Here is a 25,407-nt window from a genome sequence, read left to right as displayed (position 1 = left end):
AGGTCAGTCAAACTGTTACTATCAGCTGGTTCTGATCTCTCCGTGGGTTGCAGAAATGGTACTACTCTTTCTCAGCCATCCTGCTTTTCACAGCCCACCTCCTTCCTCTTCCCTTTCCCCAGGCCAGCATTTTTCAAATGCAAGTTCAGAGCAGGAACTTATTTTGGGCTTATCTGGAAAGTGACTCAGAGCACCCTGCTCTCTTTTTTAACTACAGTGACTTGTACCTTAATCCAAGCACTTACTTAAGGGATCCTTCCAAAAGCAGGCAGAATGACTTGTGTTCTCTGCATCTGTTGCCTGTAGCACCTGCCCTAATTTTTGGTCCTACAACACAAAACTAGTGTGCCAGGGTGTAATGGAGGAGATTTATGGGTCATAAAGAAGAACAATGTTTTCATGTGCCTTTTGAGACTTGCTAGTCATTCTGCAGCCTAACTTTAACAGAGGCTCAACTTGTAATTGTGGTCCTCTCTGGTAATTAAACAGCTGGCATTAAAGCAAGACATGGGACTCCTTCTTCCCTCCTTCCCCTTTTGTTACCACAAGGCTGAGCTCCTTGACTAGAACAGTGTTGACCACAGAGGGATGCTACATATTTTATAATGAAGGCAGCCAGCACAACACAGGCTGAGAGCAGCCCAGAGTGAAAGGAAGGGCAAGTTTATCACTCTTGCCTCCAAGCACTTGCAAGTACAAGTGTGGAATGCACAGCTACTACTGTACTTCCTTAGGAAGACAGGATAAAAAGGCCTAGCCACTGCTTTGCCTGCCTCTCCTGTCCTTTGGAGGTGGCTGATCCCCAAGAGGTTACAGTAAGAAAGAGTCTGATGACCCTAAGGAAGGAATATGATTATGCTCCACAGACACGTGTTGTGAGGGAAGGGAAGGTAATACAGCTGCCACCTTCTCCAGTCTCTGAAACTCAAGGGTGTCCTCAGGCATCCTAATTTCCACATCTGCTGTAGGAATGCACCATCTATCCAGAGAGGCTTGTATTTCCAAAAAGCAATGCTGAGGGATTATGTGCAGTCTAAACCATGAACTGCCCAATAGCCCACCAACTGGAAACAAATTACCTAAGTGGGATTCAGATCACTTGACCCATACTGACCTCTTCTTTCCCAGAAGATGGAAAGGAAAGGTGGTAATACTGTCTACTAAACGTGTGACTCTCAGCAGCATGTTCCAGCCATGACACTACCCACAGCAGTGACGAGTGCCACAAACCCTGTGTCCCTGTCCTGCCAATGGACAGCTCTGTGACACCTGTGTTAGCGCTTTGACCAGTCTTGAAACTATAAAAAAAATTCAAGCAATAGCTGACAAGAGCTTCTGATGGAAACTGCTTCCCACATGTGACCAAGGAAGCTTTCCACAACTGATATTCAGACTCAATTTCCTTTGTCCTCCCCTGCCATTCTAGTGTCCAACTAATTTCCAGCAATATCAACACCTTCTAAACAGACTTTTAACAACCCTTCTGAAGGGAATTGAAGCCAAGAAGAAATACATTTCTATAAAGCCTGAATAAAAAAGCTGAAGAGGGATTTTAGCATACTGACTGCCTTAACTGGGAAGGCACCACCTTCTTCATTCCCCATGATGAGTTACCTGTCCTGTAGGTAGACATCTTGTAGGGTCTTAGTTTCTACTGGGTTTTATTCTGCACTTTGACCGCGTTTCCAGCTGAATATGCTACAAGGATGCTGTAGTGAGGTGGATGTCACTCTCTTCTCCCATGTAACAAGTGACAAGATGAGAGGAAATGGCCTCAAGTTGCACCAGAGGAGATTTATATTGGATATTATGAAAATCTTTTCCATGGGAAGGGTTGTAAAAAATTTGAACAGACTGCCTAGGGAAGTGGTAGAGTCCCCATGAAATGGCTTAATGGTGAGCATGGTGGTGATGCTACACTGACGGCTGGATTTGACAATCTGAACGCTTTTTTCCAACCTTAGCCATACTGCAATTCCATGTTTCTGTGCCTTGCAGCAGCAGGTAGGAGAGGCCTGCAGTACTCACACGATCCAGTCCACGGCCAGTATGAGGGACAGGTCGTTGGTGGGCAGCCCGATGGCCTCCAGGATGATGGCGATGGTGAGGACGCCTCCGGCAGGGACCCCGGCTGCTCCCACGCTGGACGCGGTGGCCGTCACACTGCAAATCAATGTCCGTGCCTGGTTAGAGGAGCTCCCAGCTCTCCCCTGCTGCACTCTGTCATGTGTTTCCCCGCTATGGGAATTGTAAACAAACGCTCCAGCATGGGACACACAGAGTATTTGCTTCCCAGGCAAACCCCTTCCTGCCAGATGATGCAAAGGAAAGGGTACAGAGGACAGGGGCTCAGCAGGGATCTGCAGCAGTTACCATGGCAATGGCTCCGGGTTCAACACCAGGACTGCCTTTCTAGGATAAAAAACAACCAACACAACTGTATCCTTACTAACATTCCCAGCTCCAGCACGCTGAGTGACTTACACTTTCTGACCCCACATGTATAAAGGCAAACTGTGCCTTGCAGGGCACAGCACATTCTCTGCGTCTCGTTCGCATTCCAACACAGACCCCAAATCAGGAGCTGGAAACCTGCAGTGCATGTGCTCAGCACACTGTTTTGTGTGCAGATGTCTGCAACTGAGCTCTCCTTGGGCTATCACTGCATCATCCTCAGACCTATCTTCACACCTGATTCACTGAGAGTACCTGAAAAGCTAATTTGGCTACCCACCAAAAAAAAAAAAAAAAAAACAAAAAACCAATGCCCTAGCCCTGCCTTAAATAGACAAACAACATACTGGGAAACACAACCAAGAAGGAAATAAAACCTGCCCAGGGAAGGTAAAAAAATGCCAGGAACCAGCCCTAAGAGGCATCTGGTGGATGCAGCTGTGGCTGCTGGGCACAGTGAGGAGCCAGAACTGCTTGTAGCATCCTCATTTAAGGGATTTTGAGGAGAGAAGTTAAGATAATGACACTTTATGGGATATGGGACATTGGAGGATATTCCAGGCATAGAGGGGAGAGAGTCTTAGAGAAGGAGGTAGGACTGAGGTTGTGGAGGGGATAGTGGAGCAAAGCAGTTAGGAGGAGAACAAAAAGAGATCTGATCAGGAAAGCCAGCAGTGTGATGATAGGAAGGACAGAGGTAAGCAGGAACAGTCTTTAGTATGAAAAAGATGCATAAGGAAGCGAGGAGCTGGCAGGAGAATTTTCTAAGACATCCAGAGGGGGAATTCTGGGCAGAGCAGAATGCCTCAATTACCCAGCCTAATGCTGTCTGGAGGATGGAGGAGTGAGATGCTTAAGGAAGGAGAGGAATTTCATGTGAGAAAGAGCTTTAAACAGCTTCGAAGTCTGTTTCAGAATTCGATTCCGCCCCCCCGCCCCAGGTTCTACCTTTTGGTAAATCGAGACTCTGGCAAATCTTGTAAAGGTTTAAAGACTCCATCCTTTAATCACCCTATAATTATGTTACATAGCAGTTTGTAAGCTTTAGGTCAGAGATGTGGAATGCAAACTGCTAGTTATTAACAGAGAGACCACAGCTTGAATGTGTCAGGGGCCAGAAGAATGGGGTTGCAAGCAACTTACAGAATTGTGAAGATCTGCCCAGCGTTGAGGTCGACGTTGTTCAGCTGAGCAATAAACACAGTTGCCATGCACTGGAAAATAGCAGCTCCATCCATGTTTACAGTGGCCCCAATGGGAAGGATAAACCTGCTGATCCTCTTGTCGACTCTGTTGTTCTCCTCAACACACTTGATCATGGACGGGAGCGTGGCTGAGCTGGGAACAGAACAGGGAGAAATGAAACACAGAGCATCAGGGTACTCTGAATGCCTCATTGCTCTCATGGCTTTCATGTTCCTAACATGCTGCAGGCAGGACTGCCAAGACAACAATGCCATTTTATAGTCCCTCTCTGACACGATGGCAATGAGGGACCCGACTCCTTGAGTTTTGAGCAGAGGTATTTAATAATCTGCTTTCATCCAGAAATAGCTGATAAGGACTTTAATCTCCCAGAAGCAAGAACTCATGACTTAACACAGTATGCAACATTACATGGCTGTGGAATGAACAAGTCTCAGACTACAAAAATACAATAACAGATGCAAATATAGCAGGGGAGGTTGGAACTAGATGATGTTTAAAGCTCCTTCCAACCCAAACCATTCTATGATTCTATGATAATATATATACAACAGATGCAACAGCAACCTCTGTTAATGCTGTTTAAGTACCTTCTCAAATGAACAGAAAAATAATTAAAAATAAAACATCATTCTTGGATTTATTTCTTGCATTACAAATCACATGGTTTTATTCATAAACCCTCTCCTACTATGCAGGAGGAGAGAGTTTATTAATAGTATTTCAGCTCCTTTGACAGACATGCATCTAGTTTTGGAGATGACCAAAATGATTTTACAGAGATTTAATGATTTTATATAGAAATGTTGTTTGTTCAGGTGTTATAGATGTGTTATTTGATCAGGTGTTTGTACTTGAGAAAAGTGTAAATGACATGCTCAATAGTTTGGTTATGAGAAATAAAACTTAATAGGGCCAGATCTCTGAAATCAATAACGTTAAATTCCTTTACACTAGCAAGTCCACTTTGCTCTTACAAAAGTAAGCCTAAATTTGTTCCAGGTCATTCTGAACTTAATAAGTAAACTTCTGAGGACAAAGTCTCTCACTACTGACCCTCACTTTACTTAAAATTGACAGCTGGCAGGATCATTTAAAGACAATAATTTTAATTTTTTTTTCCAAGATATTTCCAAATCAGCATCATGCTACAGTCCCAATATTTTGAGGAATTGTTTTCAACAGCTAATTATCAGCATGTGCTGTGTAGCAGGCTGCTGACAGTAGTGGGACTCTCTATGCTCAGAAGTCTCTTTTCGCAATCTCAGGAACAATATTCACACCTAAAACTAAAAGTGGATACAGCCAGTTTAGGGTGACAAACATAACCAGGCTATAATCCCAGAAGTGGCACAGAAACCCACCTGGAGCAAGTGGCAAAGGCAGTGGCAAGTGGTGTGATAATTCCTAAGAGAAAACGATAGGGATTTTGCCGTGTGGCTGCAAAATAAATAAGCGGCAGAATGATTCCTCCATGGATGACGTGGCCCAGGATAGAGGCGAAGATGTATTTTCCCAGACTGGTCACCAGAAGCACAATATCTTCCATTTCCACAATCTTGCTCCCAACAAGGAACATAATGCCAATAGGTACATACCTGTGTAAATGAAATACTGGCTGTCATTAAGTGCAAACAAGAAGCCTTGGAAAACATGACATTTTCCATCCTGGAGATAACATTCTGCTAAAGAATCTGCTCCACCTACTGAAGGGTGGTTCCTTATTCACCACATGCTCAGGTTAGGCAAATTTGGAAGGCTTTTCTAAGACTCTTGTTTGGTGGATGGTAAGCAGTCAAATTTTAAAAGGTCTGTTCACTTATGCCCTCAGAGAAACAGCTAGGAGAGTGCCAAAGGGAAGGCGAGCAGGAAGCAGGAATGCTGCCAGGAGCTACCAGGACAAGACATCAGTGGGGAGGGGAAAGGAGCAGTATGGTATCAGTGAAGTAGAGAGAGGGGTGAAAGTGTTTGGTCTTACACATGCAGAAACTCACAGCATGAGTACAGAGTCAGGTCATCAAAATCACAGACATATGGGGTGCCAACACAGTGGGTGTTAAGAGAAAGCTGTGCACATACCAGAGAGCTCAGCTAAAGGCTGCTGATGAGTGTGCCAAAGACAGCAATTAACTCTGCTATTTGCCTAAAAAGGACTAAGTTAAATGATCAGGCTTCCAGAGCTTCCCCCAAGCCAAGAGCCAGGCACATACACACATCCATGCCTCCCATCTAGAAACATGCCACGTCAGCATTTGTTTGAAGTTTCCTTTGTCAAGAGCACCTGGAACTGCTCCAGGGGAAGGGCCACCTGCAGGCCACAGCCACACCTTTGGTCCCAGTAATGCAGCTGGGATCAGCCCTGGAAAGACTGAACTGCCCTTGTACCAACAGCACAGCAGCTCTAAACAAACTGTGTGAATCACTGCAGGCCCAGGGCCAGCTCCTTCCTAAGCTCTACTGGGATGTTTGTGTCTGAGCACCTCTGCTGATGCTGTCCATGCTCCATCCCTTTCTGCTTCTAAGATTATGAAATACTAAAAGATCATCCAGCTCCCCAAAATCCTGCCCCAGGAAATCATGTGACTACAAAAGGTTTCGCTGTACATCTCAGGAATAAAGAATCCAATGCCCATGTTCAGAGAAGCTGATTTGTGGAGTCAGGACAAACTTCTGAAGGTTTGGTTAAGCATGCAAAGGTCTGGAAAGGTGGGCAAGCCTTCAGGCTGCTCAGATCACTCACTTCTTCCTGGCCTGCCTCTCCCTCAGCGGTTCTGCAGCTCCCCTGTTCCATGCAGAGAGCCTCTCCCTACGTCCCAGACCCATGGGAGCATCCTCTGTCCTCCCTTGGCCAAATCTCTAGGGGGGCCTATGGAACATTCCCCACTTAGCCTCTGCAATTCTGCCTTCGAACTGTGTTTCTGAGGTCCCTGATTAGCCAGATCCAGCTGAGCCCTGGTCCTGCCCAAGCCCTGCAAACATGAACACTGAACCCCTCCCCTTGAAGAGGGAGGCCGGAGAGGAAAGAACTGGAAGTTGAGACCGAAGCGCTGCTAAACACGAGAGTGGCTGTTGAACAGGACCAGATATGAGCTCAAGCTGCCTCTGCTCCTGCTCGTATGATTTCACTATTCCAAAGTATCCCTTGGGAAGCACATGCAGCTTGACAGATTTTGAATAAATACCAGGACTACACAAGTGCCTTAAGAAAGGAAAGAGAACAAGTGAGGGCCACACTGTTAAGGGTCAGCAGTGGTCCCCATAAGCCACAAAATAAAAGATTACATACCAACTGATTGGCTTGAAGTGCTAGCACTGAATAAGCTGAATACATGAACTGCCTCTTATCAGTATTCAGTGTCCAAGGAACTACACTCAACAGCAAAAAGCTTAAGCTGCTTGGAGACCGAATTTTTCAATCCCTAATGATAGCAACTAACTGTGTAAAATCAGGTGTTTTGTTAAAACCCTTCTACTTCTTAGGGAGAGGAAAACAGTAGAAATAAAAAATGCAGAATGAAGAAGGAAAAAAATACTCCTGCTAAGGTACATTTACAGCTTTTTCACCAGCTTTGGAAAGGGAGTGAGAAATGTCCCACTGTTCATTTGTTTGCTAGCTATCCTTATGAATATTTTTAATTTTGTATGTGAGGTATTAGTACTGCTGGTGCCACAGGAGCAGCCTAAATCCATATAGCTACACAAGGACGGCCATGATACTGCTCTAAGGCCAAGGTTCATCCTACCTGATGGAAAACCCAGCCAGGAGGCTGTTCCTACCCCAGCTTAGGTAGCCTGAACCACTCTCTAGAGGTGCTGCCTCCTCCAATGTTGGTTTCTTGCCTAATGAGAAAGTTCAGTGTGCTCCAGTCCCTAACTAACAAACTTTTTTGGAGTCAAAAGCTTTGTAGGATTGATCAGAGCAACATTCACCCCATAAACTTTAGACTCCAGGGAAGCAAGTGAAAGAATGTATTTGCTCATTAATAGGCAGGATAAAAAAGACAAATCAGCCTTAGACTGTAGTGCAGTCACACACTTACCACATAATCCAGGTAACCAAGACCATTGTTGCCTCATTGAATGAGTTAAAGAAACGGATCAGATCTTCCCCCTCCTGGCCAAGCTTTTTCAGTGCCACTCCTAAAACCAGAGCGAACAGCACCAGTCCCAGGATGTTCATCCCTTCGATCTCAGTACCGACAGGGATCTGCAGAGACAAAACAAGGCGGCTTGTTACACGTGAGAATAGCACAAAACTTAACAAAAGGGTCGCCTCATTTTGTTGCTGCCTGACTGATCTGAAATCAACATGCAGAACCTATTTTGGAAAGGAAGAACCTATTTTGCTGGAGGCAATCAAAGAGATCAGAACACAGTTCAGATACAAACGTCCCTAGCTATGGGCTGGCATGGATTCACTGGAGAAGGAAAGGGCCTGCTACTACCTCCCCTTGTGCCCTTCAATATAATACTTATGTTCTCAGTGACCTGAAAAGGTCACTGAGAACATAAGAACTCCCATTTACTCATGATTTTGGTGCAATGATGATACCAAGGTGAAAACCCCAAGAAAATAAAACAGTATTATGAAGCAAAAAAGAGGGGAGAAAGGCAGCAAACTGTAGCAGCCTACTCCTTCATCTGTCCATGTCTGTGGGAGATACCTGCTCCTCTTCTCAGAAACCATGTCACTGCCTGGGAAAAGTGAGAGGATAAAAAACAGGATCCACCTATTAACAAAAACTAGTCTGCCCACAGGTCTGCTATGTAAGTCCTTCACAGTTTGCTTCTCAAAGAGAGCTGGAGCTCTCTTTGGCAGTGTAGTATCATATGAACTGAATGAGTGCTCTTGTGGCTACATAAAAATATAATTGTTTTGACAAACTGTTTCTTTTTTCCCCCCAACTTGGCAGTACAAACTCAACATGTTAAATTGTTGTTTTATTTGGAAGAACTTCTATAACAGATGAGGTTTGTGTACAAGTTTTGGCCTTTTGGCTAGTTTAAGTGGACACTAGCTCAACACTAGGAAAGAAAAATACATTCTGAGCTAAAAGCTTGAAATGAATATTGACTAAAGAACTCAGGATACTGATCTGCTAAATCTGATAAAACGAGCCTGCTTAAGATGATGTTTTTGCTGGAAGTACACTGCTGAACTGGACTGTCTCTCAATGGCAGGTGGAAACACAGTCCTGCAGGGAAGGGGATAAAATATAAATTACACACAAAAGCAGGAAGGCTAAACTGCTGTTAACAGAAGGGTTTACAAACAGTGAAGGTGCTAGCTTTTTTTATTTGCTAGGTAAAAAATAATTAGATATGGAATCTGCAATTTTTTATTAGTTGCTTGTTCAGGGCTAAGCTGCCACTATTTATTTGATGTCTGATTGAAAGAACTGAGAACATGGACAGATATTAAACATGAGGCACAGTGTATTTCCAGAGATGTCTGAAGAAATATGCTGTTACACACAGTAACACTTCTCTGTCTGGATAGTTTTGGCTATATTCTGGTTTTTTGTGACTGAGAGCTCTAAACTCTTCTGTGGTTAGAGAAGTTAAGACCAAAAAAATGACACCCTCCCATTAATCAACAAACAGTGTGTGTACATGGGATGTTATTTTATAATATGTATCATTTTATACTGGGCTCATTTGATACAGGATTAATAAGAGAAGTTCAGGTGGAACAGAATTTTACCATAATGCGCCCAAACCTTTCGTACAAGAAGTCCTAAAAACATTGAATACTCTTTTGTTTTGGTTCTCATTCTGAAAAAAAATATATAAAACTTCGCTCTGGAACAGAAATTCAGTGTTTCAGTGCTGCAAGAGCCTGGCATTCTGACCTGGGTGTCGTTGGGAGAGAAACTCTGTACTCTTCAGAATGACAGTACATGGTCTTCTTTCAACGTTGGAGAGGTGTCTCTCCACCTTACTCCCAGCACTGTGGTAACTGCTGCTGCTGTTCTCCAAGTGCTCACATTCACTAGCCCTTCAAGCCTAGATTTTGTGATCTGGGGACCCCCTGACCTCTTGGTGACCAGAGGATGACTGTGTGTGCCACTGCCAAAACCTTGGGAGCTGTCTCCCTCTATTCGCTGTCATCCTGTCCCCACTTTCAGGTCTTGCTCTCCTCTCTCTCTCACCAATTTCTTTACAACACACAGCATTCACCATAGCCTCTCATCACTGCAGATGTAGGCAGAAGATGCACCACTTGCCCAGAGTAGTAACATATTGCAAGAAATTTCTCTCTGTAAATCAAGGGGACGATCTGTAGCAGCATTCAGGGAATTCCACCTCGTTGCGACACAATATGGAATGAGTCCAGCAGTAAATCTTCAGCGGAAGAGCCTCACAATCCCGGCCTCTAAAACTGGCAGATGCTGAACAGCCTTTTTGTACTCTAACAGAAGAGTGCATCACCCCAAAGGGGCTGCCAAACCAAGCAGCATTGTGGACACCAAACAAAAACAGCTTTATTGAGAACTTTATTCCTGGACAAACTATGGGACATGTTATTGTTTGCCTGAAATTATTCATTCTCTTAGGAAGATTCATGGAGCTCTTCTGGTCCTTGAATCTCTCTGAAGATCCCATTGTTTTTTAGCTCTTGAAACAAAATGCTTATCAAGGAAACAACTGCTGACATTGAACTGTCCCAGTAGTAGGTGGCTGAAAAGAAAATGCAGCCATGTGATGTGAGGAAGAAGAACAACAACTGGTTTGTGTATTTTTACTCCTGTCAGAAAAGGAACTGAGCCCCCCCAGGGTCCCTGTCCTGCAGACGGTAAAGTGAGATAGTCTGTGCCCCAGGAAGTCTTGCTGCCAAAGCAACAGAGAGGATGTAGCCATAAAAGCTGGGTAAACATGAGGTGAGCATGTGAAACAACAAAAAAAGGACATGGCTGAGCAAACATCTACGTGCCCCACTATTCATTTCATCAGCAAGAGAAGACAGGGCCTATTAACCAGTGGGGGGAAAAAAATACAGTCAATGGAAAATTTTGCTCTACACTATTCGTACAGAAAGTTGAAGGAAAACATTTCTCCACTCAAATATTCTGCTGAAGAAAGAAAAAAGTAGATAGGAATATGATCTTATTGCTCTGGAACCAAACTTCTGTCACTATGATATCCAAAAATCATACTCTTCTTTCCAAACTTAATCCTCATCTATCCATAAATACTATGGTCAGACCAGTACTGAAACTAAGCTAACAAAACTGAGATGATGCTCTCTTTTTATTTAGTCTGTTCTTCCCTAGAGACAGAAGGGCGTCTGCTGGAATTAAAGAAGCTCAGCTCTGGTTTTGCTCCAACAACTTGAGAAAGGTTTTGGAAAAGTAGTAGTGGAAATAACCTTTACATCATCATAACTGTTGGCAAAAACAGACACCAGTGGCATATTCAGAATATTTTTTCTGATGTTACATCAAACAGGAGACTGATAAGCAGGAAAAAGAGAGGAAAAATGAAAAAATAATCTTGCATTTTAAAGGGCCAAAAGATGCATTCTTATCTCTTAGGAAAAGTGATGGCGTTGAACAAGCATTAAGAAAATACTTGACAGCCAGCACTCTGTCCAATGGATATGGTAAGCCTTAATACGTGCTTGGTTGCTAAGGAGCCCATATCAAACCCGACACTGAAGATAAATGTAAGACTTGCTCCCCTTTCATTTACCCCTGCTTAAATGTCGAATAACTGTGCACTCTGCAACAAACACGCAACTCTAAGCGCACGCTGCCTTTCATACCGAACGCGTTTCTAGCAGCACGATGCTGCAGGGGCATGCACTGCCCCAGGACAGGAGGGCACGGAGAGAGGAAGTGCCCTCTTGGCATTCTGCAGTCACTGGCTGCATCCGTATCACACGGGGTGACTGCGGATCTGGGCTAATGCAATCCCACAGGCACGGGCAGCGCCGAGCAGAGGGAGCTGCCTCCTTCCCCAGTGGAACTGCTCACGCTGTGATGCCAGGCTCTCAGGCAAGGCACAGCTTTGCCCCTGCTCAGTTCATGCATCATCCCAGTCACCTGTCATCCTGTCTCCAGGGCTGGCGAAAGTTCAGCCCAGGGCTGGAAGCAGAGTCTGCAAACACTGTTCTGCATCACCTGCTCACACACCATGCATGGGGAAGAGAAGGTAATGAAGCCAATGATTCCTGTGCTCAGGGATAGGCTCCAGAGCTCCCTGGGGGAGCATAAACTGCTTTTTCCTTGATGGTTTTACAAACTGGTGTGCAAACCCCAGCTGAGCCCTTCCATGACAAATGCAAACATTACTAGTCTCTTGCCCTAGGGGAATTCAAATCATATTAAAAACATAGTAACCCAACATCTGATACTGAGCTCAGACAGCCAGAATGAGCCTGAGGAAGAGAAAATCACCTTGAAATTTCTCAGACCAGTCTCCCCAAAATCCCATGGCAGCACATGAGACACTTTATTTGGAGCAAGGTGACACCTTGCAGGCTGGGACCCTGGGTCTGTTTCACAGCATGCTGCCTGTAGGACAATGGTAATTACTGCTGGGCCTGCAACATGTTGGCTCTGGCCAATAACAAACATGTTTGATAGCCCTGTCTGCAGGAGAAATGACACTCAGTGGGATACACAGCATCTCTGGAAGCTACCAGCTACATATAGAAGATACCACTCTCTGCTTTGTCTACACCTACACATCAGTTCCCTTTTTGACACCATTGCAACAATAGCCTATTTGTAATGTTCTGTCTGTAATTTTTACTCCTTCAGACCACTTGTTACTGCTTCAAACAAAATTTCAGCAATGAGAAAAAATTCTCAACCCAACAAATCTCTTTTTTTTTTTTTAGGAGCCTTGGGTAGAGGGAAAAAAATTCATTCTCTCCAAACTCTTAATGAAGAGTAAGGCTTAAGGGACATACTCAGCCAGCCTGATTGCTATTTAATTCCATGTCTACAGAAAGTTAGTTGGAAACATTAGGCAGACTGACTAAAATTTAGATCAAGTGAGACCAGGTCTAAGAAAGCACGGCCTAAAAAAATAAAGTGTCATGGGTCACATCCGTTGAGCTCAACTCTCCATCACAGCTTTCTCTTGTGGCTGTGCGTACTCATCCAGCCTGTGTGTATCTCAGTTCCAGGCAAAGAAAAGTACTTGTTTCTTTCCCAAGACTGCTGGAAAGGATTAAAGGCTGTGAAGTAGTCAAATACTACTGACAACAATTTGTTTCAAAACCTAAGAAGCAACCTTACCTTTTCCCATGTGGTGTTTCCAGAGGTAGTGTTTCTGAGCAGCATCTTATAATCTGTCGCATACTGCAGGTAAGAAAGAAACCACAACCAGACAAAAATGGTGAGGCAGGCATTAAAATTGTCAGCAAAATATCTAAAATCTAGGGCAACAGTTTACTTTGATAAATAAACCAGACACCTCACAAAAGCAGGGCACTTCTTTGGGCTTGTTTTCTTTAAATATGAGGGAAGGAAAAGCTTCTGTCCTTGTCAATTCCCTGTGACAACAGCACCACAGAGGAAAAGAGGACTGCTTTATTTCATCCCTGAACACACGCAATCTCGACACTCGAGGCATCACAGAATATCCTTTTCATGGTGTTATTTTTGTACTGCTTCTGTTTTTACTCATGGAATACATTTTTTTAATATATATATATATATATATATATACATACACATACACACATTATATATTCATGCAAAATGGAACTTGATTTTAAGAGTTTGCCCTTGGTTTTGATACAAAAGCAAACCCACAGAACACCATGAAAGCAAAAATTATTGTTCTGCTCCTGTATCACAAAGAATCACTCTGCACCATGACAATATTCTCAACCCTCTCTATCCTGACACCTAAAATTAGCAATAATAACTAAATGAAAATCTTTTTGGAGCCCTACAGCTCCTATCCATCAGTTTAAACCACACTATGTTCTGGTGCCAGTAATCATCCCACCAAATAAGTCTCTGTTGGAAGAGAAGCCAGGCTGAGTAATTAATCCAGCAAGGGATACAACGGAAACTACTGAATAAAACCATCAGGCAACAGGTAATGCTTACACATGTGGGAGCCTAGAAGTCTTCAGCCTTGTCTGTTCTGAGCCCAGCTCTAAACTATGTAGCCAAGGGATTCCCAGCTAGCTCCTGCAAAATGGTAAGCAGCCTGGCACAAAGCAGGATTGCCACTGCTGCCCAACATGGCACCAAAAGTTATAAGAATATTTTTGGTGAAGGTAGAAAAGATGGGCTTTGGATATGCTTTTGTTTGAGGAATACTTGTCAAATCATTTTCCATGGAAGTTGTATGTCTGACTATATCATGTGCTCTTAAAAACCCCACTTTCTGTAAATTAACTTCTGGTATTTCCTACACCATCTTTCCAGTCCTCTTCCAATAAAAGAGCCTGTGCACTGTAGCTCACGTCCAAAGTCCACACAGACCTTACCGTTCGGAAAGCCGCAGCAACAAGATTTGCAGGAAACAGGTTTCTGTAAACGACAAACAAGAAATGCAATACGTCATGGAGAACTTCTCAAATGAAGGCACCGATGTATCCTGCTCTCAGAAACAGAATTCCTTTTTCAAAGGCAAGCACATTGGAGCTGGTGAGGTGTGTGGCACAGAAGACACTGTGGCAGCAAGGAGCTTGCTGTGTGTCCAGAGGTGTGGATGCCTCAGCTCACATGAAAGAGTTGACAGATACTTGCCTGCCACACCTCACTTCTTGGGCAGGGCCACCAGAGGCAATCAGAAACAATAGTGGTTACACACACCCATTGCCCAGTGGCTACAGAAACTGGCTCAGCCACACCAGCTGCAGCACCAGCTTGTGGCCTCCAGTGTCAGGCAGATTTTTAACATTGCTCATGTGATTACACTTCGATCACAGCATCAACATGGAGGACAATCCAATCAGCAAAATCCACTTACGAGAATGGCTTAACCCTTCAACACAGCAAGGCCAGCTTCCCTGATCACCAAGGCAGAGCAGAACAGTATCACAGGCCAGACTTCTCTGCAAGGGCTTTGACAACATAGATGGAAAGTACAGGCAACTCCTAGGGAACATTTGGATCCAGTAGTGCCTTCATACAGAAATGCCAATCTAGCATCAGGTTAGTGCAGAGAGGACAGCACGCAAAGTGATGTACACTCTCTCTGAGCATCCAGTATCTGCATACAGGATGCAGACAGGAAATTAATAGTGAACTGGACCAAGCAGGGAATTCTTCCAAGCTTCTTGTGGCATCTTACAGTTGGTTTTAATGCTACAATTCCTTTCTCCCCTTATAGGCAAAGAGTATGTGTCCCCATGCCAAATGACACCTTTTGGTTTTCTGTGTCAGAAAGGAAAATAGGAATAAAAGCTGATCTCTGGGCAGGACCCCAGCTGGCAAGGCTAGGAAGGTGATGGGTATGAGCAGAAAATATTGCCAGCAGAAGGCATCACAGAGGCACAAGAACTCTTACGGTAAGGAAACAGAAGACCTTACCCAGAGCCAGTTAATTGTGGTAAAAACCATCTGGATAGCTGCTCCCCATCCTTTGCTCCTTGTGCTACTCCGAGGAAGCTGCAGCTCCCTCCAGGCTGTGCCCTGCTAACTTTCCCCCATTTTTGCCGTAGTTATCCTGGCAAACATTAAATGAGGCTTTCAGCTGTGGTCATTCCACGAATGACATGGAATGTGCAAATGCAAACCAAAGCAAGAAATGGAACAGCAGAGACAAATCTTTGAAAGCAAGAGGGAGATTAAAATATGGCCCAGATAAGGACTTTGGCCTTTTTGGTTGCATGGCTCCGTTCTCCTGCCACACGGGGAGTTTTCCCATAGCCTTGACAGCAACTGTAAAGGCCATGGAACTTCATCAAACATTCATCTGCTGTGAAATACCTCAGCCTCTCTCTCTCAGTTGCACTACAAGTGCATTAGGAAGATTGCTGCAAGAATAATCTGTCTTCTGGAGTCTACATTCCACCAAGCATGAAAGAAACAGCAACTTTTTCTCCTCAAAAGCTGACAATATAGCTGTCTGTCTGAAAGCAGGAGAGCGAGCTCTCCCTCTGCAAAGGCGCTAAAGAATTGGTCAAATAAGATCAATGGACAGCTAACGTGCTGTCCATTCAGCTGTTCCAGTTCTTGCACAGCTGGAACTCCCTGGTGGATAAAAACCTTGAGTAAAATAAAAGCAAACTTGCTTTTATCAGGATTAAAATATCACATATACAAATGGGCCCATGCTGTTGGGAAAAAAAGGATATTTCTTTTCAGCTTTTCATAGCAGGATGATTACTTTTTTAAAAAAAAGAACTGACTGGACTTTGAAGAAGCAAAGAGATGAAAAAAGACTGAAAAGCAACCAGAAATCAATTCTTTTTTTTTTCTTTAAATCAGCTTTTCCATCCTGATGAAAACAAAACCAAAGGAAGCAATCCTACAGCCTAAACAACATGGTTCTCCAGTGTTTAAATGTGGCCAGGAAACCAAACCCTCCATAATTTGCACAGTATGTCAGGCATGGGCCTCAGTAACCAAACATTAACTTATCTCCAAGCATATACTTAAAGCACATAGTTAAGTGATGCCAGCAACCCCATTACAGCAAGGCAAGGGGCAGGTTCTTACTTCACATGTGAATAGTGCTAAAAAAGAACCTAGAGTAGACACTTTGCTTTATTTCTCCAGCACCAGTCACAGGACTTGACAATTAGCCAAGTAAAAAATTTGGATCTTAATCAAGCAGCTCAGAAGGAGTTGTATGTTCTGTTCAATCCAACTTCTAAGTACACCTGACTGCTAAATACCAAAACCACATAAAATAATGTTTTGCTTCTCTGTTTCCAATCCCAAAGCTTAACAACAAAATGTGTCACGTCATAAAAAGCAATCAACAGATAAATGGCTTATCTTAGAGGCACAAGGTCTGCACAGACTGCACTCATTCCTCACCTAAGATCAGTCAGCATGTGAATTAAATTCATCTTTAATTACAGATGGGTTAGATCACAAGTTCTTACCCCTGGATGGATTTGTGCACCACCACCACAGCCTAAAAAACGGGGCAAGATGGTGCGTGCTCCGGGGAGAGACAAAAGCTGGCTGGTGACCTGCCTGGGCCCATCATGGACTTGTGCCTGCAGCGTTTGCTCCTCACACCTGGTGAGGTGAAGCTCACCTACCACAGAAACCCAGACACAGCTCTGTCCCTGTGAGCAGAGGAGTCGCATGGGGAAGTGTGGACATCCCTCCTATGAGGGTGAACCAACAAACAGGGAAGCTGATGAGCTGGGTAATTGGGCATGCAAATGAAAACTGGGTGTCTGCCAGTTGGCTTTTCTGTGAGGACCAAACATTTAGAAGGGCTTTTTTTGCTTTGAAAGCTAGTAGCAAATGTGAACATGGAGTTTAGGGAAATCACCCTGGTCGTATGGCTGGATTGTTGACTGTTTCTGATGGCCCCATCCCCATGCCCTGTGCCAGAGAACACAGTCGCCTCTTTGAAGCAGATGTGGATTATCGCAAGAACGCAGCACTGGCCAAACCCTGGCTCTGGGTGATAAGGAGTCCAGCACGGCAGTGTGGGATCAGACAGCCTTGGCCCCAAACTGCAGGGAGACAAAACTTGCTGCATGTGGCACGAACGAGACAGGCCATAATAACACACCACGGCAGGGGGACAGATGTGCTCCCTGCACCCCAGGTGCTGCACTGCTGCCGGCACCTCACTCCACACGTGCACAGAGCCCACCTCCTTTGTGCCACAAAAGTGAAGTATGTGGCACAGAGAGACTTAGTCCCCTCACCAAGCACCAGGCACAAAAGCCTCTCTCTGCCTGCTGCAAGTTGCGCAGACAGCCCCACAAAAACCCACATCAGAAATCCATCGGACAGCTGCCATGGGGGACAGCTGCGTCCTGGGGCTGAAGCAACAGCTGGGCTGCGCCAGGAAACCTCCACATACCTGCACAACACACAGGATGAGAAAGCACCCCTCTCAGATCCTCTTAAAATAGGAACAAGAAAGCAGCAGCACCAAGGGCGGGTGTTTCAGTGTGTGAGTATTTCCTGCTTGAATACTGTGCTCATCACACCATCTCCCTATGCACAGCTGGATAAATGCACCTTTCTTCCTGTGAAAAGCTGCTCTTACCAGTCAAAAATGGACCATTACTCCCCAGGAAGATCCCACTGTATTTCTGCTGTAATAGAAATCTTAGTTTAGCTGCAACATCCACTCTTGGGAATCCCAGACGACTAAGGGAACCTGGAGCTGCAAAGGGAGAAAAGGGGGGCTGTAACTCTCCTCCTTCTCCATTTTGATATTATGGCCAAATTGCTCTCTTCTTTACAGCCCTGTATCTTACCACCAGTGGGATGAGGATTACACAGGAACTCCTCCACTGTATGTGTAAGGGATTATGATTAACAACTGTTTCTAAATGATTCGTTTGCTAGAGCTCTGCAAACAACTTTGCTCTGGCAGCAAAAGCACGAAGGGAAATCCAGGCAAATGGAATGAAACCCTAAAATACTACGCATTCCTCCTGCATTGCTTCTTACAAAAAGGTTCCACTTCTGAGGCCGAAAACTTTGCTGTTGAAAAACATACTTTTTTTGAGGAAGTCTAGAAAAAAAACATTCTGTGTTAGTTATCTCCAGTTTTCAGGTTTTTTTTCCAATGGTACAAGTCCACTCACAGTAACTTTATTGCATCTGTGGCAAAATGCCAGAGCCCAGTACCCTTCAGTACCTTCATTTTTCTTTCTGTCCCAAGACTTTTATTCAATGTCACACAGTAATTTTCCTCATCTGCTTTTTGATATGTGGATGCACAACACATGCCCTGGACATACTCATATTTGTGAGTGTGTGCATTTGTTGTAACACACAGAAACTTGAAAATGTGCTTACTTATAGCAGATATTTGATACTTTTTTGCCTTACTGGTCCAGTCTGTATTTTTGATGCTTGGAAAATAAAACGTAACTGGGGGGAGTCAGTAGTAAAAGGCAACAAGTATAAGGAACAAATGAGAGGAGCAGAAATGTTCAGAGGCTTACTAAAAAACCCTGCCAGACAATGCAGGCACATGAATGAAAACACTGAGTTCTTCCTACAAAAATCAGTCAGCAATCCCTGTACTTCAACAGAGATTCCAGACTCAGAAAGTGACACAAGCAAAGAGGGACGCTTACCTTTACTTTAAGAACTAGCCATCAGCTTCAAAGCCAGAAGTCAGCCTATCTCTTGGTATAACTGCAGTCATCGCCTGGCCACTTTTTATTCTATTTCTGACTTCAAAGGTGGCATCTCCCTCTCCTTTTCTAACAGACACACTTTACTGTCTTTCCACACCAGGATTTCAGAGATGGCCTTCATGGTTGCTGGTTTTGGGTGACTCACTGGGAAGACCAAAGCTATAAGGAACAAGTGCTATTGGAGCAAATGGTGCCCAGGAGAGGGTCACTGCCTGAGTGGCCCACTCTGGCCACCTGCTCTGCAGCCCAGCCAGCAAAACACAACCGATGCTTCTCCTTGTGCTCGTGTCTGCCTTCCCTACGGCCCCGAAGACACTCGGAGCAAAGGCACAAACTTGCTGTGGGTGCTCCCTTTGGCAGCTCAGCTGGTAACATCTGGCAGAGAGACAGAGAAGGCAGTGAGAAGCAATAAAATTTAAACAGCTTTTGCAGACTTGCCTGGCAACCTGGGAAACCCTGACCTTACTGCTTGGGGCAGACATGTAGACCTCTGTGCACTCTTCCTATTAAAAAGGAGGGATTACCTCCTTCCCTTCCCGGACTATTACAGCTAGGGCTGGATTAAAAACAGAATTCCCTTCACCAAAGCCAATTCCACAGTTGCAAAACATGTTTTCATCCCAAAATTGGGCAAAGAAAGCCTGTTTCAGATCTTTTTTCCACTAAAAAAAAATATTGTAAAATACTCTGTTGAAATGTTCCTTTTTTGATGAGTGAGATTTTCTGCTTAAGTCTTTAGTATAAAACGAAAGCAAAACACTGACCTCACTGAAATGAAATGCCACAATCACCCACTGACAGAAATTTTGACAGGATCAATAGGTCCCTATGAAATTGTTCAATTTTGTTGAATCAGCAAATATAAATCAGAGCTAGAACAAAACTCTGATCTTATTGAAACATTCAGTTGTGACAATTGCCCATCAAAAGTGTTAACAAATCAATAGATTCTTGCAAAACACTTCATCCTGCTGTTTCAACTGCTTTCCAACAAGCTGCAGGTGGGCTGTGTTAGCAGGTGGTTGGAGTCCCATCCTTGTCACCACCTCTCTCCTCCCTCTGGTTACATGCAGGGCACAAGCAGAGCCAAGCCAGCTCTGTGGCACCTTCTCAGGTGGGGGCTGAGCCCCAGAGCCCACCATATCCCAGCCAGCCCTTTCCTCCAGCTGCCAGCCACTTCACAATCAAGCTCACAAGCTCTCTTTATTCCCTGTTGCTTTAGCTTCTCCACCAAATAAATGAGTAAGGGAAAAACCGAGAAATTCTAAGATTTCCCTTCACTCCCCTCATCTTCTGCTGACAGAGTTAAGGAATTCCAAGATCCTGCTTTAAGTTCAGAGAACACTGCACTTTCTGGGTGCTTTTTTTAAAGCCATCAGCCTTGTGGAAGTAGCTGGGAACTCTTGTTGGATCCCCTCCCATGATCACTGCAGTGATGATCACTGCATTTGGCCATGCTCCTCTTCAGGAAGCTCCCAGGAGCTGCCCACATGACAGATCCGAGATGAGATGAGCCATCAGCATCCCTGCTTCGGGGTACAAAAGCACCTTACAACAGCTCTGCTGTCCCCACCCCATGTCCTGGGGCAGAGGACAGTGTGCCTAAGCCCTGACTAGACACGTTCAAGGCTTGCTTGCCTCCAGCACTTGCCAGAAGGGAAACCAGGAGGGTGCTCCAGCACCTTTAAACAGATAAATCAGATCTGGAGGTTATGGTCCATGGACAAAATAAAACAGAGACAGTCTTTGGGTTCACCAGTCCGTCATCATACCAAAGCCCAAGATAAATCTTTTTTCCAGAGGTCATTTCTCCATGCCTAGACACATGTTTGTGGGGAAGCTTTAGACTTGGAAAAGGAAAACCAAGAATTAAGCTGGCCTCCAGACATCACTGCAACAATGAAAAGCAACATCTTTGGTCATTACCTAACAGACTTCCCAAAGGCAGAAGGGATCTGCAAAAGCAAACAGTGACACACAGCCATTATTTCCTCTTTGTTGCTTCTTCCCTGGGCCATGTTTTACAACAGTGTTCAGTCCCATAGGGGGACTCAGTTTACCCATCTGCAACTTCTTTTTACATTTCCTCTGAAACCAAGCAGCAGCAAAGCCTTGAAGGACACAGTCAGTCTTGTGACACAACTGAAAACAAAGTTTTCTTGCATCTAATAGAAAGTTTCATGGCCAGATGAGATAAAACAAGAAGCAAAGAGCAGGATGCTGCAAGACCCACCCACACGAAAACAATCATTTCAACCCTCCAGGCCCTATAGAATCAAGGCTTTGTTATCTGAAGATGAGGTTACTCTAGTAATTTCATCTTGGCAGGGACCAAGTTCAGTGCTCAAACCAAAACACACATTTTCAACAACAGTTAAAAAAGTAACATTACACGGCAGAGAGAGAGATCTTATTTCCTGAAAATCACATATTCTCTCCATCCCTGGGTCTGTCAGGGATTTGTGCTATGACTGAACATTTTAGTGATGGCTATCATCACAACTTTTCTGGAGTGGATTTCACTGTCACTGCTGAAGCAACTTGACTGCCCAAGAGTGTGGCTGCAACAACCCTTCCCTGGGGTTCCAAGGAAAAGCTGTATTCACAGCCCCCCATACATGCATTGGGGGAAACCTCCTGTCCTCTCATCTCCCAAAAGGAAATTCCTCTGCAACCCACCATGCTTTACCCAAGGCTCATCATTATGAGCACTCCTTCGGAATTAGGGACTCCATCCCATCACCCTCATAACCCCTTTGAAGATGAACTCTCCACCTGCATTTACAGACCAGATCAAGAAACACCTGTCTGCTCTGAACTTTAGCTATTACCCACAGCCTGAAGCTCACTGCAACATCCCTGGCCTGCTCCTTAACTCCATCCTAACTCCATGCTGCCAGGTGACAAAGGGATGTAACACCAGCTACAGCAGCCACACCAGGATGTACTGGGGCAGCAATCACTACAGGCATCTCCCCAACTCTCCCAGGTGTGCCTACTCCTTTTTTTGGCAATTTTCCTTCACCTCCCTCCCCTCCATTCAACAATATATCACTACCACAGCCAGACTACCTACTCCCACTGTCCTGCTATTCCTTCTTAACAGGCTGTCAGGAATTGCTGGTCCTTAGGAAAGGTCCTTAATTGTTGGTTCTTAAGAGAGGGAGAGGTGAGCTGAGGACACTGAGTACATGGCTGCCAATGGAACAAACCAGACTTACTTTCTGTCCAAAGGGAAAATACTTGTCTCAGGGGGAGAAAAGGACATTAACCTGAATTTGTAAATACAGTTCTGGGTTTGGGGTTGGTTTTTTTTTTTCAGAAAGTCTTTTTATCTTTGTTGCCACATCCACTTGTCCAGACAGAACAAAAACATAGCTGAAAAACTGGACTCAAAAAGCTAAGCAAACAATCAAAACAAAAGAAAAAACCCACTCAGCTTCATAATTACCAGGATATCCACTAAGCTCAACTTTCCAGCCAGTTTGCTGTAACACAGGTCCCCTCCCTTATTCTTCTGTTTGCACCTGGGTGCAAAGCACAAGGAAATGTAGTTGGAAGTCCAATACTCAAAGCACCATCTGGATGCCTGCCTCATTTGTCCGTGTGCTCCTATCTTATTTAAAAAGCCAGAGAGATCTCAACAGGACATGGGCTTTGAGAGGAGGGAAAAAAAAAAAAGGGTGAAGTCTGCAACTTTGTAAGGAGGAGTAAGGATACACAAAAACACTATTATCTGGTTATAGTTAAAGTGGAAGTCGTTTCCAGATAGATCTGGGGAATGCAAGTCTTGTGTTTGCAAGATGCAGAGGTAGGACGGGAAGCTCACAAACCTACAGAGCATCCTCACACTGGACAATGTTTAGGGTATGTCCTCCATGAAATTGCAGGGTTGCATTTCCATGCCCACAACTATGGGAGGGCACTCTAAGAGGTAGGCATTTGGGTGAGGAGACTAGGTGTCTTTGGAGACATTAAAGAAAAAGGTGTGTGTGAGGGATGGGAAGAGCTGCCCAGCCCTGCCCTGCCTGCGGGAGACAGGCAACAACAGGTAGGAGGGTAGGGGAAAGTGCCAGGCAAAGACTGCCCCACAGCCAGCACCCAGGAGCCGCTCTCCCTCCAGGCAGAACCAAAAACGGGCCCAGGCACCCAGAACTCTGAGCAAGCCTCGACTCATCCTTGCAGCCACCCAGGCAAAATTAAAAACAAAGCGGGGAGAAGCAGAGTACCATGAAGCCCTACACTTGACCGGGCTGCGGGTACTTGGGCAGAGAGCCGTGCTTCTGGAGAAGACAGGATTAGGATGAGGACGATGGTAAGAAGGAGAAAAAGAAGAATGAGGGGAAGATGCAGGAAGATGTGAAGATGCAGGAGGATAAGAAAATGAAGGAGGCTGAGAAGAAAGAGGTTGACAAGGAAGAGGAGGAGGGGGGCTCCCCGGCCCCGGCTGCAGCGTGCAACACTGCCGGGTCTGTCATCATCCTCCAGCCGCGGGAGGGCGGGGGAAGGAGGGGAGCGGGGCGGCCTCACCTGACGAGGTCGAGGAAGGAGTCCACCGTCTCCTTGCTGGTGGGCAGCGCGCCCGGCAGCCCCAGCCCGGGGGTGTTGAGCGCGGAGGCACCGGCGCCGGGGCGGATGATGAAGCCGAGGGCGACGGCGAGGCCGGAGGCGAGCAGCGTGGTGCCCAGGAAATAGGCGAGCGCGATGCCGCCCAGGCGGCCGAGCGAGCGGGTGTCCAGGCTGGCGGCGCCCGACACCAGGCTGCAGACCACGAGCGGCAGGATCACCATCCGCAGCATCCGCAGCAGCAGCTCCCCGGGGAAGGCCAGGTAGGCGATCTGCGCCGGGCCCAGCGCCGCGCCGCGCACGGCGGCCCCCAGCACCACCCCGGCCACCACTCCCGACACCGTCAGCAGCACCAGCGCGTTGCGCCGCAGGAACCCGCGGCAGCCCCGCAGCCGGGCCCCGCCGCCCCGCCGCTCCTCCGCCGCCGGGCCTTCGGCATGGCCGTTCCGACCGTGGCCCGCCTTGCCCTCACCCGCCGCCGCCTCCTCCATGCTGCGCTGAACGGCAGCTCCCCGCGTCCGGGTACCACGCGGCGCTCTGAGCACGGACAGCGGCGCGGTGCCGCCCCGTCCCGCCCCGCGCCCGGGAGCAGCGCTCGGCCCCGCCCAGGGGAGGGAGGACGCTGCCCCCGGCCCTGCCCCCCGGGCCCGGGTTGGCTCCGCGCCATCGCTGCCCGCCGGGCCCGCACGTCTCCCCCCGCGCACGGCCCGGGGGCCGTGGCCCGCCCGCGGGTGGCGTGAGGCCTCTCCGTGTCCTCAAGGGCCCCCTCGGTGTCCCCGCGGTGTCCCGGAGCTCACGTGTGTGTCCTCACGGTTTACAGCCATCCCCACTGGCGTCACAGAGCTCACACGTGTCCCATCAACGTCCGCTTTCGTGGCCCTGTGGGTCACACTTGTCCCTCCATTGCCCCCCCTCAGTATCCCCATTGTTCGTACACAACCCCGTAGTGTCCCCATAGTTCACACATGTCCCCTCAGTGTTCCCGTCGTTCAATCGCATCCCTTCAGTGTCCCTTTCAGTGGCCCCGGGCTCACATGTGTCCCCTCTGTTCGATTCCATGTCCCCGTAGCTCACACCTGCCCCTCATTGTCCCCCCTTCATGGTTCATACTGTCAGTAAAATTAATCCACAAACACCAGAGGTTTATGTCTAAAAAGGAGACAGAGGTGTCCTGTAACATTTTTCGAATAAAGGGAGAGGCCATAGGCATTTCCCATGGGGTCTCTCAAGTTGTTGGAGGACGCAGCCTCCCTTTTATCCTGATTTCCCAGTCGCTTTTCCCTCTCTCTCTCCCCATTGGCTGAGGTACTTGAGAGGTACAGGCTTTCCGAATCGCCTAATACAGACCCCTTTCTAATGTGTACCTCCCTCCCTTTTCTCCTTCCTTGTGTTCTTTTTCTTTAAGTCCAGGGATTTAGCACAGCCTTGAGTGTGTCAATTAGTGGAATTCCTCTGGAATTTATGGTTCCTTCCATTGCTTCTTTCACCTCTCAGTATCTGGCTTTATCTACCATCAGACCCACAGTTTGTTTGTAAAGACACCTCCTTCTCATTCCTTTCAATACACACCCCTGCAGTGTCCCCATAGTTCACACATGCCCCCTCAGCGTCCCTACAGCTCACACACGTCCCCCTCAGCATCCCAGTTCAGACTGAACCTCAGATGGCTCAGTCACATGCCCTCAATGCACCCATGGCTCACACATGTCCCTGTCAGTATCCCCCCTGTGTTTCACTCGTGTCTCCTCAGTGTGCCCGTGGCTCACACATGTCCCCCTCAGTGTCCCCGTGGTTTGCACACATCCCCATCAGTGTTCCCACCGCTCACATCTCCATTCAGAGACCCCCTCAGTGTCTTCACAACACACATTGTCCCCATCAGTGGGGTTCACATGTACCCTCAGTGTCACCTT

General features: G+C 46.2%; 1 protein-coding gene across 2 annotated transcripts in view; it reads right to left on the bottom strand.

The window, feature by feature from the left end:
• SLC1A4 (solute carrier family 1 member 4) overlaps window positions 1-25,407 on the bottom strand; it is an 84,035-nt gene that overhangs the window by 11,291 nt on the left and 47,337 nt on the right. The window contains exons 1-7 of one of the 2 annotated variants that reach the window (XM_032103550.1): window positions 23,459-24,041; window positions 14,117-14,159; window positions 12,909-12,971; window positions 7,701-7,867; window positions 5,025-5,258; window positions 3,598-3,792; window positions 2,029-2,163 (exon numbers count right to left, since the gene is read on the bottom strand). In XM_032103550.1, the coding sequence (XP_031959441.1) occupies window positions 2,029-2,163; window positions 3,598-3,792; window positions 5,025-5,258; window positions 7,701-7,867; window positions 12,909-12,971; window positions 14,117-14,159; window positions 23,459-23,985 (1,364 nt within the window). In that variant the 5' untranslated portion in view covers window positions 23,986-24,041. Of the gene's footprint in view, window positions 1-2,028; window positions 2,164-3,597; window positions 3,793-5,024; window positions 5,259-7,700; window positions 7,868-12,908; window positions 12,972-14,116; window positions 14,160-23,458; window positions 24,042-25,407 lie in introns of those variants that run through there. The other variant, XM_032103551.1, reaches the window with a different exon arrangement.

The sequence above is a fragment of the Corvus moneduloides genome, chromosome 3 (assembly GCF_009650955.1).
Source record: "Corvus moneduloides isolate bCorMon1 chromosome 3, bCorMon1.pri, whole genome shotgun sequence".
NCBI classification, from domain to species: domain Eukaryota; kingdom Metazoa; phylum Chordata; class Aves; order Passeriformes; family Corvidae; genus Corvus; species Corvus moneduloides.
Note: the sequence above shows the minus strand (reverse complement) of the source record. Positions and strands in the feature narration are given on the sequence as shown.